This window comes from Oryzias latipes, chromosome 1 (assembly GCF_053564925.1).
Source record: "Oryzias latipes strain Hd-rR chromosome 1, Olatipes_Hd-rR_3.1".
Lineage (NCBI taxonomy): Eukaryota > Metazoa > Chordata > Actinopteri > Beloniformes > Adrianichthyidae > Oryzias > Oryzias latipes.
Genome location: NC_136237.1, coordinates 20,433,470 through 20,451,572, shown reverse-complemented (window position 1 = coordinate 20,451,572; position 18,103 = coordinate 20,433,470). Strand labels below are relative to the sequence as shown.

At 41.8% G+C, this 18,103-nt stretch overlaps 2 protein-coding genes across 23 annotated transcripts in view; one reads left to right on the top strand and one right to left on the bottom strand.

The window, feature by feature from the left end:
• Positions 1–5,038, bottom strand: part of LOC144981247 (toll-like receptor 3) — a 42,699-nt gene extending 37,661 nt beyond the window's left edge. The window contains exon 1 of the mRNA XM_078950977.1: positions 4,905–5,038. The gene's annotated coding sequence lies outside the window, so the exon portion shown is untranslated. The remainder of the gene's footprint in view (positions 1–4,904) is intronic.
• Positions 1–18,103, top strand: part of sorbs2a (sorbin and SH3 domain containing 2a) — a 48,388-nt gene that overhangs the window by 19,605 nt on the left and 10,680 nt on the right. For 3 of the 22 annotated variants that reach the window (XM_078950903.1, XM_078950900.1, XM_078950905.1), the window contains 14 exons: positions 1,977–2,163; positions 3,961–4,087; positions 4,942–5,117; positions 6,012–6,078; positions 6,570–6,620; positions 6,713–6,926; positions 7,729–7,843; positions 9,223–9,294; positions 10,622–10,678; positions 11,900–11,949; positions 13,590–13,765; positions 14,073–15,902; positions 17,635–17,714; positions 17,864–17,961. In XM_078950903.1, coding sequence (XP_078807029.1) covers positions 1,977–2,163; positions 3,961–4,087; positions 4,942–5,117; positions 6,012–6,078; positions 6,570–6,620; positions 6,713–6,926; positions 7,729–7,843; positions 9,223–9,294; positions 10,622–10,678; positions 11,900–11,949; positions 13,590–13,765; positions 14,073–15,902; positions 17,635–17,714; positions 17,864–17,961 — 3,300 coding nt within the window. Of the gene's footprint in view, positions 1–119; positions 729–1,746; positions 2,164–3,960; positions 4,088–4,941; positions 5,118–6,011; positions 6,079–6,569; positions 6,621–6,712; positions 6,927–7,728; positions 7,844–9,222; positions 9,295–10,621; positions 10,679–11,899; positions 11,950–13,589; positions 13,766–14,072; positions 15,903–17,634; positions 17,715–17,863; positions 17,962–18,103 lie in introns of all 22 variants that reach the window. The other 19 variants (XM_078950881.1, XM_078950884.1, XM_078950908.1 and 16 more) reach the window with 14 other exon arrangements.

Sequence of the window (18,103 nt, the reverse complement as noted above, 5' to 3'; positions counted from 1 at the left end):
AATCTTTCAGTTCTGCAGAATTCCAAACAATTTTGTGACGTCTATCTCTGCTGCTGCTTATGATCTTCTTGTTTTGTTGTGTGGACTTACATGGCTGCTGCTTTTTATTGTCTAATAAGGAAATCAGTCCTGTACCACTGCCCCCCCTCAGAAGAGAGAGTTTTCACTTCTCTCCTTCTGGCACTAATCCTCCAGATTACAGTCCCATCATCACTCTGGCTAAAGATCTGAATCCTGGAACGCTATTTTTCACTAATAACGACAAAGTGATTCTGAAGGAGTCATACAACATTAAAAGTAGCTCCTCTTACTCTTACTCGGAGACCCGCACCAATCCTGTTAGACCGGATGATCAGCCCATAAACACTGCTAACCCCCAGGAGCGTAAATTCTCTTCCCTTAAACTAACCCCTGTCACTATCCCTGACCCCCCCGCTCACCTCAGCACTCACCCTGATACCCACCCCCAGAGCCAGAGCACAGGCTCCCCTTCACCAACTCCCCCACCAACAAAAAAGGAACCCCACCTTTTACAACCCATAACAATTACAGCCCCCATTCCTGTCAACTTGGGAGAGGAGAAACAGAAAAGCTCAGCGTCATTGAAGCCCGATCCAAAAGTGGAACTCAGGGTCTCAGATCGGGCCCCCACAACAGCTCCATCCCAAGTGGAGACTCAAAAGCATCCGTCTGGAACATCACCAAGACCTTCGCCTGCAGAACTGTTGGTACATAGCTGACCACGCGTTGTTGACAAGAGCGCAAAGTGCTGCTGTGAATTGTGTGCATGCCATCATAACACAAGATCTGCTTTCTTTGTGGCATCTTGAGTGACTAAAGGGTTTCATACTGGCGACATTACATCTGATCTTTTTCAAAGTTTTTGTCATTGACTGTATGTGAGAATTGGACTGAGTATCACATTCTAAGTAGGAAGTGCTTCTATAGAGAAATACACAGCTTTTATTGCTCTGCTACCTTTTAAAATGTTTTTTAAAATCCTATTTTTTTTCTGTAGTACAAATTATTCAGGTTATAAACTGACCAATCAGATGCCTCAATCAAAGTATGTGGTGCCTGCTGGACCCACATTGAACATTTGAAATGTTTGATTCTGTGTAGCCAATGGCGAGTCTGCCTTTAAGTGGTTGGGATGTGGTCCGGCAACAAGCTCCCTCCTGATTGGCGAGAGTGGTTGCCATGGAAACATTGACTCAGACTGACTCCAATCACTGCCTCCCAACGATGTCTGGCTCCAACATAGCAATGCCTGTATTGCGAAAAAATGGCAACTGAATTGACTTCATTTGGTTGGAGCCAGAAGTAAGCCATTTTCTGTGGATGATGTCACACTCACTTGGTCCAGTTCTCAAATACGGTCAGTGGTTTTTGTTAACATCAGATGCTGCCCTTTGGTTTGGTCGGCCTAAAGCTGCTATAGAACAGACAAAACTGATTCAATATTTGTGTGAAAAATCTACTGCATGAGTGCTAGCTGAATTTCCTGTTACTCATGGATTTGCATTGTGTTTGAACTAACAGAGCCTCTTCAGTTCACAGTTCTTGCTTCAGAGGATGATGCTACAGCCTCATGTCACTTTGTGGCGTCAAAGCAGCAGTTTCACCTCAGCTGGGCAAATGTGTTACTTCCACACCCTTTTGACAGTGTGGCTAATAGGTGATATAACTAAGCACTGGCCTATTTCCCTCCTTCTTCTGTCAACTCCTTGTTACCCCCAACACTAGGGCCTTCCTTCCCCTGACCCCATGGCAGGGCGCTTTACCCATCGCTGCCAGAGCTCTGAATCCCTTGACTATGCGTCTTGCCTAACGCCCAAGGCTCTGTCGCCTACCCCATACGTGGCTAGTGGAGCTGGCATGAAAGCCGGTGCGAGCAGTGAGCCAAGCCACACCGCCATGGGCGTCAGTGGTTTTGCGTCACCCTCAGCTTCCCCCGTGACGGTTTCTGCCCTCAGCCACTACTCATCGTCTACAGCGGGTCTGCTGGATGAGCTGCAGATCTGTGGCCTGGACTCACCTGGTGCTTCTCCCACGCCATCGCCCACCCTGAGCCACGTCTCGGCCTACGCATCCACTGTTGGCCCTGATGATGCTCTAACAACCTCTGTGGGCTCCACTGCTGCAGCAGGCACTGTCACTAATGTAATTATCCCAACAAGGCACCTCTATAACACACATGGTTGAATGAAAAAAAGCTGTCCCTAAACCAAACCTCTATGCAGTTTTATATACAATCAACTTTTTTGTCTTTGACTAACCACACTCTGTTCCCTTACCTGTTGCATCTGAAACTTCAATGCAGCCTGTACTTTTCCCTTGTTCATGAGTGCACACTATTGGCTTGTCTGTGTGTCTCTCCTCTTTGCACTACCCTGTCACATTTGTTCAACTTTTTTATCTATTTTTGCACTTTTTGATTAAAAAGATCTAAAGTTAAAAACGTATAAAGAGTTTGAGATAGAAAAAAGTTCAGTCTTTATCAAATTTGTGTGTGTGTGTGGATTAGGGCTAGGGTGTGGTAACGGCAGTTCAATGGGTATGTAAGGTGTATCACAACAGGTAAAAAAACACAAACAAAAATCCCCTTAAACCTTTTTTTTAAAGACAGAAAAAAGGAAATACAGTCCAGGCTTAAGTTATAGTTAAGTTATCTTTTTGTTTTCCCTACTTTCTTGAAAATGAAACATTTTGTGTTTACATTGATTTTCTTTCTTTATAAATTAATTGTATTGGTAGTTTAAAGACAAGGGTTAGTGCATTCTCATGTTTTTTGTCTGAGTTTGTGAGTCTGTGTGCAAAAACTACTGAAACGGGTCGTTTAGTGAGTTAGATGAAGCTTTGAATAAACACCAACCTTCTTTCTTCAGCTCTCATTCGGTCATTCCTGATGTAGTCACGTCGGGTGTGTGTCCACTTGCCTAAACTTCTAGCCTTGGGTCAGCAAGTGTTTGGAATTGGCTCAATATTTGTAAAGTGACTGAATTTATGGGGCAGTAAACTGTTACAACCACATCTTTGTGCAACATTTGAGGTTTTCTGGTTTTGATTTTGATCAGACAACATGAATGTGTCCAACACTGATCTCAGCTGAGTAAAGAATATGACTTTACAAGCACTTGTTCAATACTGGACTGAAGCTAAGCTTCTGTGTCGTTGTCTTGAAGAAAACATTAAGCATTTCCTTTGTAAACAAACTCTATTTCTTCTAATCGTCCTGACATTAACTTTAACTAGACGTGCTCATTTATTTATGGCTGCAGTGTTTGTTTTTTAGATTGTAATGATCATCTTTTTAGTGTTTTATATCAGTGGAACAGTGGATAAAAGTATTTAAATGAGTTTATAATATTGTATTTCACTTGTGCTGGTGCGAAATACAATCAGATTTTTTTTATTAATATAAAAATAGTTAACAAATATTGGATTAAATGAGGTGCTAACTTTTTGCCTATTGTGCATATTCATTCATTTTGAAAGACATATTTTTTTGCAATTATTCACCTTGAACTTGCATCCTTTCATGTTAAATTAAAGTAAAATGGAAAATCACACAAGTCTTTTGTCCTGGTCTTATCATGTTTTGTATTGTTTGTATAAACTAATGAAAAGATGTGATTGTTTTTCTTTTGTTTTTTTTGTATTTTTGTACTCTTGTTGTTTTAAACATGTCCTTTTCGTTTAAATTAATGTGATTAGCTAGTTTCCCTTAACCTCACTAACCGTTCTTAACTCCTAAATCAGTATTTTTGAAATAACAAGAGATGCAGATATGGTAAATGTGGAACTGTTTCTGCTTCCTGCTCTGTTTGGCTGCTTTAAGAATGTTTTAGTGGTTATAAAGTCTATCTCTCAACTGTTCGGGTACTAAATCAGCAACATTTTTTTCTGTGCATCTTATGAAACCGTTAGTTATTATTGTTGTGTACGGGTCATTCGCAGGGCCAAGTCCTCTCTCATGCCATGAATGGAAGCGCTGGCCCTCCGCAGAGACCCATGTCCCCCCCGTCATATCCTCCACCCCCCGCCTCACTCCACATTGGGCTCCAGAGGCAAAGCAGAAGTTCAGGTGAGTTATGTCATTTATTTAAGCTTAATATATATATATATTTACTTTTATCTGTTGATTTAAGGCAGGGGTCTGCAACCTTTAATGCTAAAAGAGCCATTTGGTCCAGTTTTTTACTGACCAAAACCCAACTACAGCTGCTAAGTCCCACTTTGCCGTTTGGAAAAATACACTTGTTTATGTTTGTGGCCATTAATATTACTTACAAAATAATTGAATTAAAACGGTGTTCTATTTTCCTATATGTTGAACAATCTGAATGTATTTTTCCTTTAGACACCAGCTCCCTTTATTTTTTCAAAGCATTTGCATTTTTCTTTAAAGAAAAAGAGCCAGAGTTGAGGGATAAAAGAGGCCTTGGAACCAAAGCCTGCAGACCCCTGATCTAAGGGATCTCAAGGAAGTTGCAGCACTTGACTGCTTAACTGCTTTCTTATATTTATTTTGGACTTTACAGCTGGTTTATAATAACTGCAGCTATATTTTGTCCATGATCACTAAAAAGAACAATCAAAAAGGTTTGGCCTTTGCTGAATTGCTTAGCATAAGGTGTTTTGATTTAATGTGTGTAAATCAATGAAATATTTCACACAAAAACTCTGAATAATTCTTAATTTTTTTTTCATGAATTAGTTCAGTCAAATCCTAAATCCTTATTGGTAAAATCAACCTCCAGAAAAGGAAATTTCTTAGAGTAATACAGCCATCAGTAAGAATACTAAGACGTTTTATCTTAATCTGACTGGATTAAGATAAGAACAAGCTAAATGCATTGAATACTGGACTAAGTTCTTGACTATAGCAAAGAAAAACGTACCTTCTTTGTATCTTGTTTCCCTTCTTTTTCTCTGCAGAGGGGAGTGAGTCGATCACCAGAGAGTCCGTGGTTTCAGGTCACACCAGCATCAGCAGCACTGTCCCCATTGCTCGCTTCTCAGAGGAAGAGAAGAAGGTGTCGGTCATTAAAGCCCCTCATTACGAAGGCATCGGGCCCGTGGACGACTCGGGCATCCCTATTGCCATTCGCACGGTGAAGTCTCTCTTTAGCCGCTCGGTTTGTGCCTCATGTGTGTCCTTTGTAACTTTTGTGTGGTCCTTGTATGTGATGCACTTACAGAAGAGACATCACTCTCAGCTGCCAGCAGCTTTTGACTCCAAATTAAAAGCTCTCTCTATGTATTTTTTTTTTCCAAGTATTGTCTAGTGAGCTCAGAAAGTCTCTTCCTGTCAAGAGTTTGCAGGGTTGTCTTTGTTAAGACTTTACCAGCTGTCATTTAGAAGCTTCTTGACATTTACATGCTGAACTACAAAATGGGGGGAAGAAAAAAAGAGAAACCGGAAGAATAGAAAGTCAAAATAAGAGTCGGGAAAAGACATAAACAGATGCTCCTTCTTGTAAGCTGACAAGCATTTTTGTGGCCACTGAGTTGGTTGTCATGGTGAACCAGGCAGTAATTAACCCATCTTTCGTCTGTGCCAGTGCTGCGTGCACTGTCGCACGCACTTTTGCCTTCTCTGTGTGAACATGGAAGCCCATGGTTCAGTGTTGGTGGAATAATCAAATAAAAAGCAATAAAAAACATTTCATGCAATTTTAACCCCTTCATGCCTGAATTTATTTAAAAAAATCCTTTAGTGTTCAAAGTCAACTTTATCAAAGTCAACTTTATTGTCAATTCTTCACATAGTGTTCTTTTGTTCAAGGTAATGCTAAATTAATGTGGACTAAATTGTTCGTTGCAAATTAGTGGCAAACAGCGTGAAGGAGTGAAAGTTTAAATGATTTCAAGGTTGAATCAATTCACTGTTAGATTTTGTAACCATTTCTCATTAAAAATGGTTAGTTCTTAGCTGATCTAATGGCTGTGTTTTGATTTTTGGAAACTTTGAGTTTGAAGAACTATTTTTTTTTTTTTTCCTGCAGACGGTGGACAGGCCCAAAGATTGGTACAAAACTATGTTCAAACAGATTCACAAAGTTCACAAAGCAGGTAAGGCTTAACTGCGGCTCCTTCCTGAACCTGAAACGCCGTGGACACAATGATCAATTGGGTTAGGGTCGATTGGTCTCGCATGCATGCAAGTCGCCGGCCTGGTTGTGTCTTTTGTGTCTGTGCGTGTCGGCTCTTGTAAACCCAAACAACGTTGAGCCAGAACTCATTAGAAGTAAAAGTCTGGAGCAGTAAAGTACGAGAGGGAAACCTCTAACAAACCAGGAGCTGTGGGGCTAAGCTGCTCTCATTTTTTGTTGTTTTTTGGGGGGGGGGGCTTGAATAGCTCAGACAGCAGAAGGGCTGATTGTTCTAAACTGTTCAGGCATTTTAGAAAAAACACAAAGGAAATCCAACATAATATCATTAATTATGTGTTGGTGACAATTTCTTCATTTTATGGGCTGACTATGAACACTTGTGCATGGGAGGGGGATTGCATCGCTCAACCAAACTGCTTCCACACTATCCGTGTCTGTGCTCTCCTACAGATGACGACTACTCTGACACATACAATGCAACGTTCGCTCTGATCAACAGCGGTGAGGCCTTCTCTTCCTTTAACAGAGTTTGTGCGTCAGGCATTCATTTCTTCTCAACTCACTTCTGGCCTCCTTTTTGCTGCCATCACCAGACGATATGCGCCTGTCGTCCAACACCACCATGGCCCATCCACCAGCACGGACTCACACCTACAGACCGCTGTCCAAGAGCCCCTCAGACAACAGAGGACAGCTTGGGGCTCGGGAGCCATCACCATCCCCTGTGCCTCCACCGCCTCCACCTATGCCGTCCCTCCTCCAACTGCGGGCCAGAGACAGCGACCGTGAGAAGAATGTACCAGACATGTAAGTTGAAATCACAAAGAACACTTTGGTGTATAAATCAGTCAGAAATGAAAATGCGTTGGTGGCAGCTAACTAATATAATCACAGATTATTGTAGAGTCATTAATATTAACATAATATATTTCCAAATGCCTGGTATTTCTTGCCAAATAATCAGGTGTTAAGGACATATGTGTACAAACAAACAAGTAAAGAAGAATTAATGATAAATTCATTTACATTTTAATTTCATTTTAGTTCAGCCCACTGTTTTTTTTTTCACATTAAAATAATATAAACAGAACATTAGTAGAACATTCTAGCACACTATATGGTCGGTCACATGTCTTTGCTAAACTGTTTCTACACGGACCGGAATTGATGACTTGAACATTTTTTGCTGCCATCATGTGTTTGTTATCTCCTCTGATGCACTTGATTGTTTTTACATTATAATAAAATAGATATACTTATGCCTCAATTGGTATTTTCCAATAGCGATTATAATCGATTTCTTATATTTTGAACTGATTTTATTATTGGTATAGGTTAATTCATTTAATGACTTGCCTCAGAGAGATTGATCTGGTTAAATATATTGATTCATCATATGTCACAGTGTATAATTGAGAAAAAACTGTGATACTGTTGTCAAACTGCCAGCATGCTATTTCTAAACAATAATAAACCACAGTGTGGATTTCAATTGGTAGAAATGACTGAAAAAATTCCTGCAAAGGTGTCTTCTATGTGTGTGTTATGTCTAATGTACCTATGATAAAGCCTATGTCATTTCCTGTTTTTATCATTTCCCCTGCTTCAGGAATGAATGGGGTCCTCCTGACAGAAAAGTGGACACACGGAAGTACAGAGCAGAGCCCAAGAGCATTTTTGAATATGAGCCGGGGAAATCCTCCATTTTGGAGCATGAAAGACCAGTGAGTATGGTTTGGATCCGCTCTGTGAATGGGTTAAAAAACCTATTGCTGGCTTCACATTTGGAAAAATGTTTTCTTAAAGGGATTGGGTGATTAATTTATTTTTGTGTCAGATTAGTTCCAGCTGGTGTTCATTTTGTGTCTTAAACTGCGGTTTCACATACAAAAAACTGCATAAATCAAACTAGAATAAGAAGTACGTTAAAATAATCCAAGGCAGATAGAGATCTGTCAAAAATCAGCAGTTTTTCATGGTTACGGATAATAGTTTTTCTGATGGCTCCCCATCTGTCTGAAGCATCGGGAAGAACTAAAGTAAATGTTTCCTAAGTGTATGACTGTGAACTCTTACGATGGGTGATCGGCAATGCAGAGTGCTGCAGCAAAAAATAAATAAACAGTGAAACAGCCATAAAAACAACATGATGAAGAGGAATGTGGGATGGAGAATTGGTTTAAAAGGTTTCTTCTTTTGGTTAAAGGTTCAACATTTAGTGTGATGTCTGCAAAGAGCACTCTCAGGGCAATAACCCATGAGTCAGTTCCTGACAGAGGCAGGTAAAAAGAGAAAGCCGCAGCCAGCCGGTGTCTGTCCAGTCCCTTCTTCCCCTCGTTCAGTCAAAGATAAAAGGTGTCTCTCTAATGCACCTAGGTAGGTAGTAGTAGTAGGTGAGACTTTTTTTGAACAGGTTTTTAGAGGGTTTTTTTTTATTCAGCACTTCTGTTTTTGTTGCTCCTTATCCAAGCCTCTATTTTAATAATGAGGTGACTCATGTGTATGGAAGCATAGGACTCTATTTAGCAGGATAAATCTGGAACATGTCTCCCAGTAGCCTTTGACTTGGTATCAAGATATATATTTTCATGCAAGAGTTGGAAAGAGAAACAAGGAAAAATCCCATTTAAGAACAGTAGTATAGAGTAATACAATTAAAGTCATGCCTAAAAAACAAACAAACATAAATGTCTTTGTTGCAGTTTCTAGAGAACATCATCCACTGTCATACGTATTTTTTTTTTACAGTTGTCAGTTTTTTCTTTTTATTTGGATTGTAGGTCTTTAAGAGTTAGTCAACTACTTTTGAAAGGATATCAAATATAAAAATACTCTAAAGGTAAGGTATTGCTGACACTGCTTTATCCTGTTAATCAAATGGAAACCAGCGAACAGCAGTGCTCCGTTGTCTCCACATGAAGCCAAATAGCTCTGCAGCCCCGTTTCTGTTTGAACCAGCCTAAATATCCATAATCCTAGTTCATCTCATGCACATCTCACTTTGCCCATCCTTAACCATGAGATCCATGTCTCTCTTTGTTTGTGACTCCCCTCCACACCTCCTTTTTTCTTCTTCTTCTTCTTATCTGTCATGCTTTCCCAGACCTATGATGACATAGATTTAGAGAACGAGCCTTGGTATAAGTTCTTTTCTGAGTTGGAGTTTGGGCGGCCGGTAAGTCAGGGCTTAGCTGCTTCCTGGACTACGGCTCTGCTGTAGACATAGACTCTTAGAAGGGGTGGGGGCTAGTTTTGTCCTTGTATTTTGGCATGTGGGACTTGGTGCAGTGATGCCCCCCCCTCCATCCACCCCTTACACACACAGACACACTTGCAACAGGTTGTCATATGTGTCTGTGTTGGTTTTGGCTTGGTTTGTTGTTGTTGTTGTTGTTTTTTTGTCTAGCTACTAGCAGGCTCAAAAATATTTATTAAAATAATTTTAAGGGTTTATAAGAAATGTTTACATGTCGTTTAAGGGCAATTTTATTTAAATGCCACATGTCAATGAAATCTGTACAGTCTAGATACTAAATTTGCCATGAAAGTGCATATCATTTATAAAATAACTTTTTTCATGTAAAAAACACTATATATCATTTTCTCAGCATTTTATAATATTCAAGCCTGCTAGTATTTAGGGTTGTTTTTTTCTTTCTTTCTTATTTTTTGTGTGGAGGAATGCTCTGCCTGCTCCAAAGCTAAACACTGCAGCACCCCCTACTGGATGCTGATGTTGACAATGTGCTAGTGGCCAAAGTCGGGGCTTCTGTGCAGCCTCCCATGTGGGGTCAAGTTAGCCCAAACTGGCTGACCCGTGGTGTGGTAAAGCGTCACGAGGACCTGCCTCAGTGTCTGACAGGTTTCTAGCACATGACATCAGGTTTGACCTGCTGTTCCGGGTTCTTGTGGGTGAAAATTCCCGCTGACATGACACGTTGTGAAGTCAAAGCCATGTTCAGCTGGATTGTAGCTTCTACCTGCACACTTAGAATGTGTCCAATCACAGATAAACGCTTCAGTGCAGAGGATTTTCCTGCATGCAAGTGTTTATTGAGGTGATGAGCCACCATGATAGGTGTGTGTAAGTTTAATACAGGAGGAATTCATTTCAATTCACTTTGCTTCTTCTCACATTTTGCACGAGTGTGGTCCATAACTGCATTTTTGTGTTTCTGTGTTGTTGTTTTTTTTTTTTTTGTTTTTTTTTTTCATTGCTTAATACATTCTTTAAAGATGGCAGAAATACTGCACCTCAAATGTTAAAATATCAATCTGAAGGAATATTTCTCAGTTTCCATTTGCTTTGACTGTTGTGAGATAAAAGGGTTTTCTAGATTCTAACTGGTTTCGCTTTTTCCAAATGTTTCTTATGCTTTGGTTTCTCCCCATGATGTCACCACTGCTTCTCGTCCTTCACTTCATCTTCACCCTACTATATTCCTCCTCCTCCTCCTCCTCTCTCCCCCTTCCCTGCTCACTGCTGCTGATTGGGGCTGAAGCCTCCTAAAAAACGGCTGGATTATAATCCAGACATCTCCACTCGCCAACGCATTGAGGTAATGTCACATTCATGATCAGTCACAAAGTGTTCTGAGTTTCTAACATGGAGTAACTCCTGATGTGTTAGAACCTTTCATATTTTTCATTTTAAGAAGTACCATTTCAGTCTTTATTTATTTATTTTACTTAATATACTGCTGTTGGACAAATAACTTTACAATTATATGTAAAGTGGGTGCTATTTCTGAACTATAAACGGTTTTTTTTGCTCCTAAATTTCATCTGAAATCTACGACGGAGTATTAGGGCCACCAAAAAAAAAAAAAAAAGGTCAAATTATGGGTTTTTATCTCGTTAATTTAGGAGATAAAACTCGTAAATTTAGGAGAAAAAACTCGTAAATTTACAATATTTGAAGTCGTAAATTTATGAGAAATAAACTCGTAAATTTAGGATATTAAGTGGAAGTGAGCATGCAGAGCAGCAGGTGAACGCCACGCAGCAACAGAGCAGAACGACTAAACTCAGTTGAACAGGTGATCTGAATGAGCTTGAACGTTCCAAATATCTGGAAGCTCATTTGTTTGATTTACACTTTATTAAAGTTTTATTTATTGATGGTTGGTTTGCAGGATCCCTGCAGCCCGATGAAGCCATCGGTGTCCCTGCAGCTTTCCACTTCAATCCTTTCTTCCTCCATCAAAAACAAGATCTCTACGTTTGTGTGACGCTTCCGTCTGAGGAGGAAGATCACTTTTTTGGCACTTTCAACGTTCTCATTTCTCGTAAATTTACGAGAAAAAAATGTTGTAATTTTACTTTTTTTTTTTTTTGTTGGCCCTAAAACTCCGTCGTAGAAATCTCATCTTCTGCAGTGTGTAATTGTAAGATTGCAGGCCATTGTTGGGATTCTGCAGGTTTAGAAATCTTTTTTTTTTTTACCATTCACCTCCATTCCAGTAGGTCCACGCCAGGTTTTGCAGACATTTACCCGCTCAAGCTGAGCTCATAACGTCTTTTGCAGCATCACCTTTGCCCATCATCCCTCAGAACGACCCCAAAAGAAAAGCCGGCAATATCGCTGGTGCGCCCCAGTGGACTTCGTCTTGGCAGGTGTGCCATGTGGAACCAGCGTCCACTGCACCTTTCGCTGAGGGAGCATTTAGAGTGTGGCACAGCAACAACCGCATGCAGGCTGTGCATTGTGAGCCGCTCTGCCTTCAAGCCTTTGTTCATCTGGAGCTGACTTCTCTCTCCTTTTGTCTGCCCCGTTCCAGACATCCCTCAACATCTCTCCCATTGACAAGGCTTCAGAGAGACCTGCAAGGTAACTGCTGTTTCCTTTCTTTCCCTCTGCATGCTCCCCTCCCCCCAGGCTCCCAGTAGCAGCCCCCCCCCCCCCCCCCCCCTTGTTTTGTTTCAGCACTGTGTCATTAGGTTGCTCCAGTTTACCTTGTGTGTGGTGCAAATATCCGGTGGCTCTTAATGATTATTTGCAAGGACTAGCATTACCCTTTATTTTCCCCCGATTCCTGCCTGCTTTCTCACTAACTAACTGAGCCAGAATAAATTAACCCCCACAAGCCTATTGACTCCACCACTCGGTCCTCGGCCCTCCCACCCCCCTTCTTTCTCCTCTGCTTGCTCTCCTTTTCAGCCCTGGCCTGCTCTTACAGCTGCCTTCTCTATGGTGAACAAAAAGGACCGAATAGAGATGGGATGAATAGGCCGTATAACTCATGTCAGTGACTTCAACTTCTCTGAAAATCCAAAAGCCTATCCCCCCCTTTCCCCTTTTGATCGACTTAAAGTGAAGCATTTACAGCGGCTGTCGACAAAAATTCAACGTAATGGGAGTCTAAGCTTAATTTCCCCAAAGTTGAACAAAGATTAGCAACATTAAACACATTTTTTGGCACATTGTCACAGCCTGTTTGGATTGTGGTTCTTTTTTTTTTTTGCGCATCCACTTGCAAGATAGTAACGGGGGGAAAAAGGCACACGAAACATGCCATTGTCCACAGTGGGACAGCCGACACGTCAGGGATTCCTGAAATCACGCAGTAATACTGCTCCTGCTAGAAGGGTCATCACTCCAGCACCCTCTGCCGGAGGCTGGTGTTAAGGGAATACTGAAAAACAATGTAGAGAGTTAAAGAAATGCTTTAAAAAAATGGTCAAAATCGTCCCAGACATCAACTTTTTTGCATTGTAGCTGATATAAATAAGCTTTTTTTCCATTATATTTTCCTTTTTGATTTGTTTTTAAATTGAATTTAATTAAAATGTGAGGTTGTATTTACCCTTTACTAAAACTTTCTGTGATCAAATGTACTTCTACTTGCATAGGATTTAAACAAGTAGATTAACAACTAACTTAATACTTGATAGAATAAAGTCAAATACAATATAACAAAATAGAACTTTTTTGACACCACAAAGGGGGAATTGCATTGTGACCATAACTCTATCATAAACAGTGGATAGATAATAAATAAATGTAAAAATACACTTTTAAAAAATGATTAATGATAATAATTAGTGTCCATTGTCTATGAGGCGTTGTAGAGACTAATAGCTAACGGGAAAAAGATGTGTGAAAGTGTTCCTTCACCATGAGATCTTATGGTCTCTGACTAAAGAAGTTTCTCAGTGCATCCATGGTCTCATGTGGAGTCTGATGAGGATTGTTCACGATGGATTCTAGTTTCTGTTGGATCCTCTTCCCTCCCACCACAGCCATAGACTGTAGGGGACATCCTAGCATAGCGGGATCTCCGCACAAGTTAGCCGATCCCCTCGTCTGTGCAGGAATTGGGTGCAGATGTAAATGTTTACTTTTTTTCTGGGAAGGCTGTGTGCTCCAAGTCTCTAAAGCATGTAGCCACAAATATTTCGATTCCTTCTATTACCTTGTGACGTTCAGCAGTGGATCGACTGCAGCCGTCATTGATGTTTGTTTTGCAGTGCTTCCAGCGACTACAGGAAGAGGAGGAAGTCAGAGCCATCGAGTTCGCAGGCGAATCCTCAGCCTCAGAGCAGAACTGTAACTTCCCCTAAACCAGAGGATGCATGCAAAGCTGGCAGCAGCCTAAAGAAGCCTGTAATTCGTTCTTCACCATCCTCACCCTCCAGAGCCAAAGGTAGTCTGAAGAATCGAGTTCTTTTTATTGGATCTCTTTGTGTGTTTGTGTCTTCTTCCCTGGTTGTCTCTCCAGACTCGGGTGTTTATTGTCCTTTTTCTACCAGAAATCTAAAACGATTTTCCTTTGTTCTAAGAAAAAATAATGTCTGATCTGATTGTAAGTTCTTCTTCTTTTCCACCCTTTTTTCCTCACCAGTTATTTTCCCTCCTCTCCAGCTCGTCCACCCTGTCGCTCTGTTTTGTTGCTTAACTTGCTTTCCTCCTTCTTCTCTCTCATCACGCTGCTCTTGTTGGACATCTAAAAGGTGGGGACGCATGCAACATGTTTTCCAACAGTCTGACCCCTGCAGGTCTTTATGAGAGCACCTCCCTGCCCCCCATCCCTTCTGGCCCAGATTGTTGCCAAGAGGATGCCAGCCAGGAGGGCAGCTCCTCCTCAAAACAGCCTGCCTGCTGTGCGAACAGCTGGCCGACACAAACCCAGGAAGCTGAGAAGAGGAGCGATGCGGAGAAGGGCCCACCCTCCTCTGGCAAGCTCAAGTCACGAAGCTGTGATGACTTACTAACTGATGGGCATTCTGCCTCTGGGGGGCACAACACGACCCGGTCAGAAAGCGCCGGGTCTCTGGTGTGCGATGGGAACCCTCCATCTGTATCAGCCTCCAGTCATTCACTTCCTCCACTTCACCGCCGACGCGCACATGACTCACCAGGCTTTCTCCAACTGTATCGTAAGATGCATCAGATTGACCGAGCTCAGCTCATCTCCTCCGATGTCATCCGTTCCGTCCGCACTCGTATCCTAGAACTAGAGCGCCAACCTCATCTGCATCGGCATCGCCTTTCCCCTTGGGCACCATCCTGGCGTGTGGAAGTGCCACGGGACACGGTGCCAAATCGAATTTCTGAATACGAACGTCTGATCCAGAAGTCCAAATCCTTGCCCAACTTGGGTGACGGAGAGGTGCCCTCGGGAACCACTACGCCAGGCGGCTCATCATCTCGTGCTAGCAGTGCTGGTGGTGGAACTCCCAGTTTACCAAAACGCCGCTTTTCCATAGAGTCATTACTAGAGGAAGACAACAACGACCTCAGCAGAACTGCTCCACACAGTTTAGATCACCTACATGGACCTCGAAGCCCACCTGAAGGCCAGCCTCGAGTTGGGCCAGAGCCGGGCCGAGGTCAGTCTTTTCCTGCTCCCGCCGTTCCCCAAACCCCTCAAGCCAACCAGGACTTTTCTGACAGCGAACCAGACGCCATTGCATCTGATCTCAGCGATTTCATTCAAGTAGAGGGTTCCTCTTTCTGCAGTGAAAGTGACTTTGATCATTGTTCGCTGACCTCCTCTGAGAGCCAGTACGGCCAGTCAGCCCACCACAGTCAGCACCTGCGTCATCACCACCACCACCACCATCACCACCATTCAGTTCACCAAAGTCTAGGCCAAACCCAGGGCTACCAACATCGCCACCTCATCAGCACCTGCAAAGGTCGCTGTCCGGCCTCATACACCCGTTTCACCACCATGCTTCGTCACGAGCGGGAACAAGCGCGACTGGAGCACCACCGACCCGCACAGCAAAGCCGCAGCGGCCATTCCCGAGTCCAGGACTCACAGTCCCAGCAAGCGATGTCAAAGCTGGCCTTTTTGGTCAGCCCAGTGCCTTTTCGCAGAAAAAAGGGCTCCCCACCTACCTCGAGAAGAAGCGGTGGTGCTGGAGGTCGAGGTAGCAGACCCAAGTCCAAACAGGCCATTTACGAAGCACTAGATGCAGCCTTGAGAGACATCTATGAGCACATTCAAGCAGAACGAGGCCACAGGAGCACCAGGCCGCCGGATGATAGCATCTTGAGAAGGATACTCGCTGAACTGCTGCCAAGCGTGCCTGAGAGAAGCTCCTCCCTGCGGGGAACGAGGGGCTGTTGGCACGGGGGGCACTCCTCTGCGTCCTTGTTCCCAGATGGGAGCCCCACAGGGTTTGCTCCGTGCAGAGCAGAGCCCTCCACACCGAGGCTACAGTCACCTCGGGTCCAGTCACCGATCAGTGCCTGTTATGGACGGCATTCCGAAGCCTCAAACGTGAATGAATACGCAGAGGAGCGGGGCAATGGAAATAGTTTCTGCTGTTCAGGTGGAGATGATACACGTTTCTATTAAACAGCATGCAGACGTACTTATTTATTGTCATCAGTTGTGTCTCATCAAAGACCTTTGGATGCATGTATACATGTGTACATGCATACAATAAGAGAGGAGCACAGGTTAGAGCCCAACTGGTTACGGATGTGTATTTATTCTGGGACATTTTCATTCATAAAGTAGTTGGGCATTAATGCACACTGCCTTTTCTCTTGCAGACAGGTTTACTGTTGTGCTTTCTGCTGGAAGATGAGAAAACACCGTCTTCAGATAAACTTCTTCATATTTTTCTGTCCGTACTATCAGTTTGGCTCTAACACAGCAATGAATCCTCATTTATTTATGGAGACATCATACTATTGCCACCACTTTTTCAAAATTCTGTCTGTTTTTTTAACAGACAGATCCATTACCATGTTAATTCTGTTCATATGTATCAATACTGATTTACAGTAAATTCTCAAATATCCGATTTAGAATTTAACCTGAGATGGAATTTAGTTAATAAAACCAAAACAATCTATAGATATTTCACTTTAAAGTCCCACTCCAATCATCTTTTGATCCATTTTCAAAGCTTTCCCAGTGGCTTTTAACTATGATTATGCCATTTTTAGCCATCTTCAAAAATCTTTTGTCGTTTTCTAGGAAATCGTTTTTGCAGGGATCGTTGGTGCAGAGCAACCATTTAAATTAATAAAATACTCAGAAATGCAATTTTAAGCTGAATTTCCTTTATATATGTCCTCCATCATCACCAAAATGCCACAAGAACATGTTAGAGACACCAAAAACATCATTTTCATCTGAGGGGGTTTTAAAGTGGAGCATTATCTGTCCTGACATTGTGAAAGGCTCCAGGAAAAACAAACAAACAAAAACTAGTATAAAGAGGAAAACCAAACCAGAGTACAATGAGCATATTGTTTTACCTTTAGACAATGTATAAAAAAAGAAATGGTGGAATATTTAAAGATTAATTTGGTTAAAAAAAAAAGTAGTGTGGCTACAATGCAACAGAGGTAAAACAGGAAATGGCAGCAATAATAGTAATATTTAAGAATTTACTGTAAATATTAGTCTGCTTGCAGTTCTGTCTCTTACATCTTTACTTTGCGTACATGACTTATTTTCTCAAATTTGCAGCTTAACAGTCCCTTTGGTTAAATCATTATATATAGACAAAAAGTTCTACCTCTAACTATATTGCATTTTACAGATCAATCAGGTTTCAATTTTTTTAATGGTTTTACAAAGTTCATTTTTTCTTTGCTCTATTAACTTTCAAAAGCTCTTTTTAATCTACTTGTAAAGTTTAAGAGACAGACTTGCTGGTTGGAGTCAATTTTGATGCTTTTATTGATTTTTTATTGGTTACTTTGAAAGATTATTTAGTGTTTTCTTCCAAATCCACTTCTTTCTTTCAGCCATTTGCTTGTACCTTTGTGTTTGTTTTTGTTTTGTTTTTGCCTGTATTCCCCTTGTTTCATTTACTGTTCCAATAAATCTGTGCATGTGCCTGTTTTGTGCCACGTTGTGGAAAAAAGTATCCAGTCTGTGATGGAAATAAAACATTTCTTCCGACCCAAGCTCTTACTCCCTCATTTACCAGTTGGGGTGGCATCACATTATCACTCCGTGCTTCCCAAAATCCCATTTGTGTGTTATTGTCAATAGGAGTTACCGTGGTAACACCTGTCAACTTTTGTTTCTTCTAATCACAGACCAGGATGTCTCAAGAAGTTACTCCACCCTGGATGGACGCCACACTCCTCAGAGCCGAAGGCAGACCCCAGACAGAGAGGTAGAGGGTTTCTGTTATTATCGGCACTATTATCACACCATGACATATATGTAGATAGTAAGTTACAACCATCTGTTTCTCTATTAGAAAGAGGGAATGGGTGAAAACAGTGTGATCCCTGTTTGCTCTCTCTCGTTCTGCTCCTCCAGGTCTCCCATAAACAGATGACACAACTCATTCTCTTCTCTCTCCTCCATCAGAAACAACCTGCAAGAGCCATTTATGATTTTAAGGCACAAACTGCAAAGTAAGTACGGTAAAATGACGAACGAACCCCATTGCACTGTTGCTTTTTTGCTAAATCAGATGCTGCTTCAGGGTCTTTTTTTATCTCATTCTTTGCAGTTTCCATCATTACTTTGGTTAACCCAGTAATTGCATGATAATGC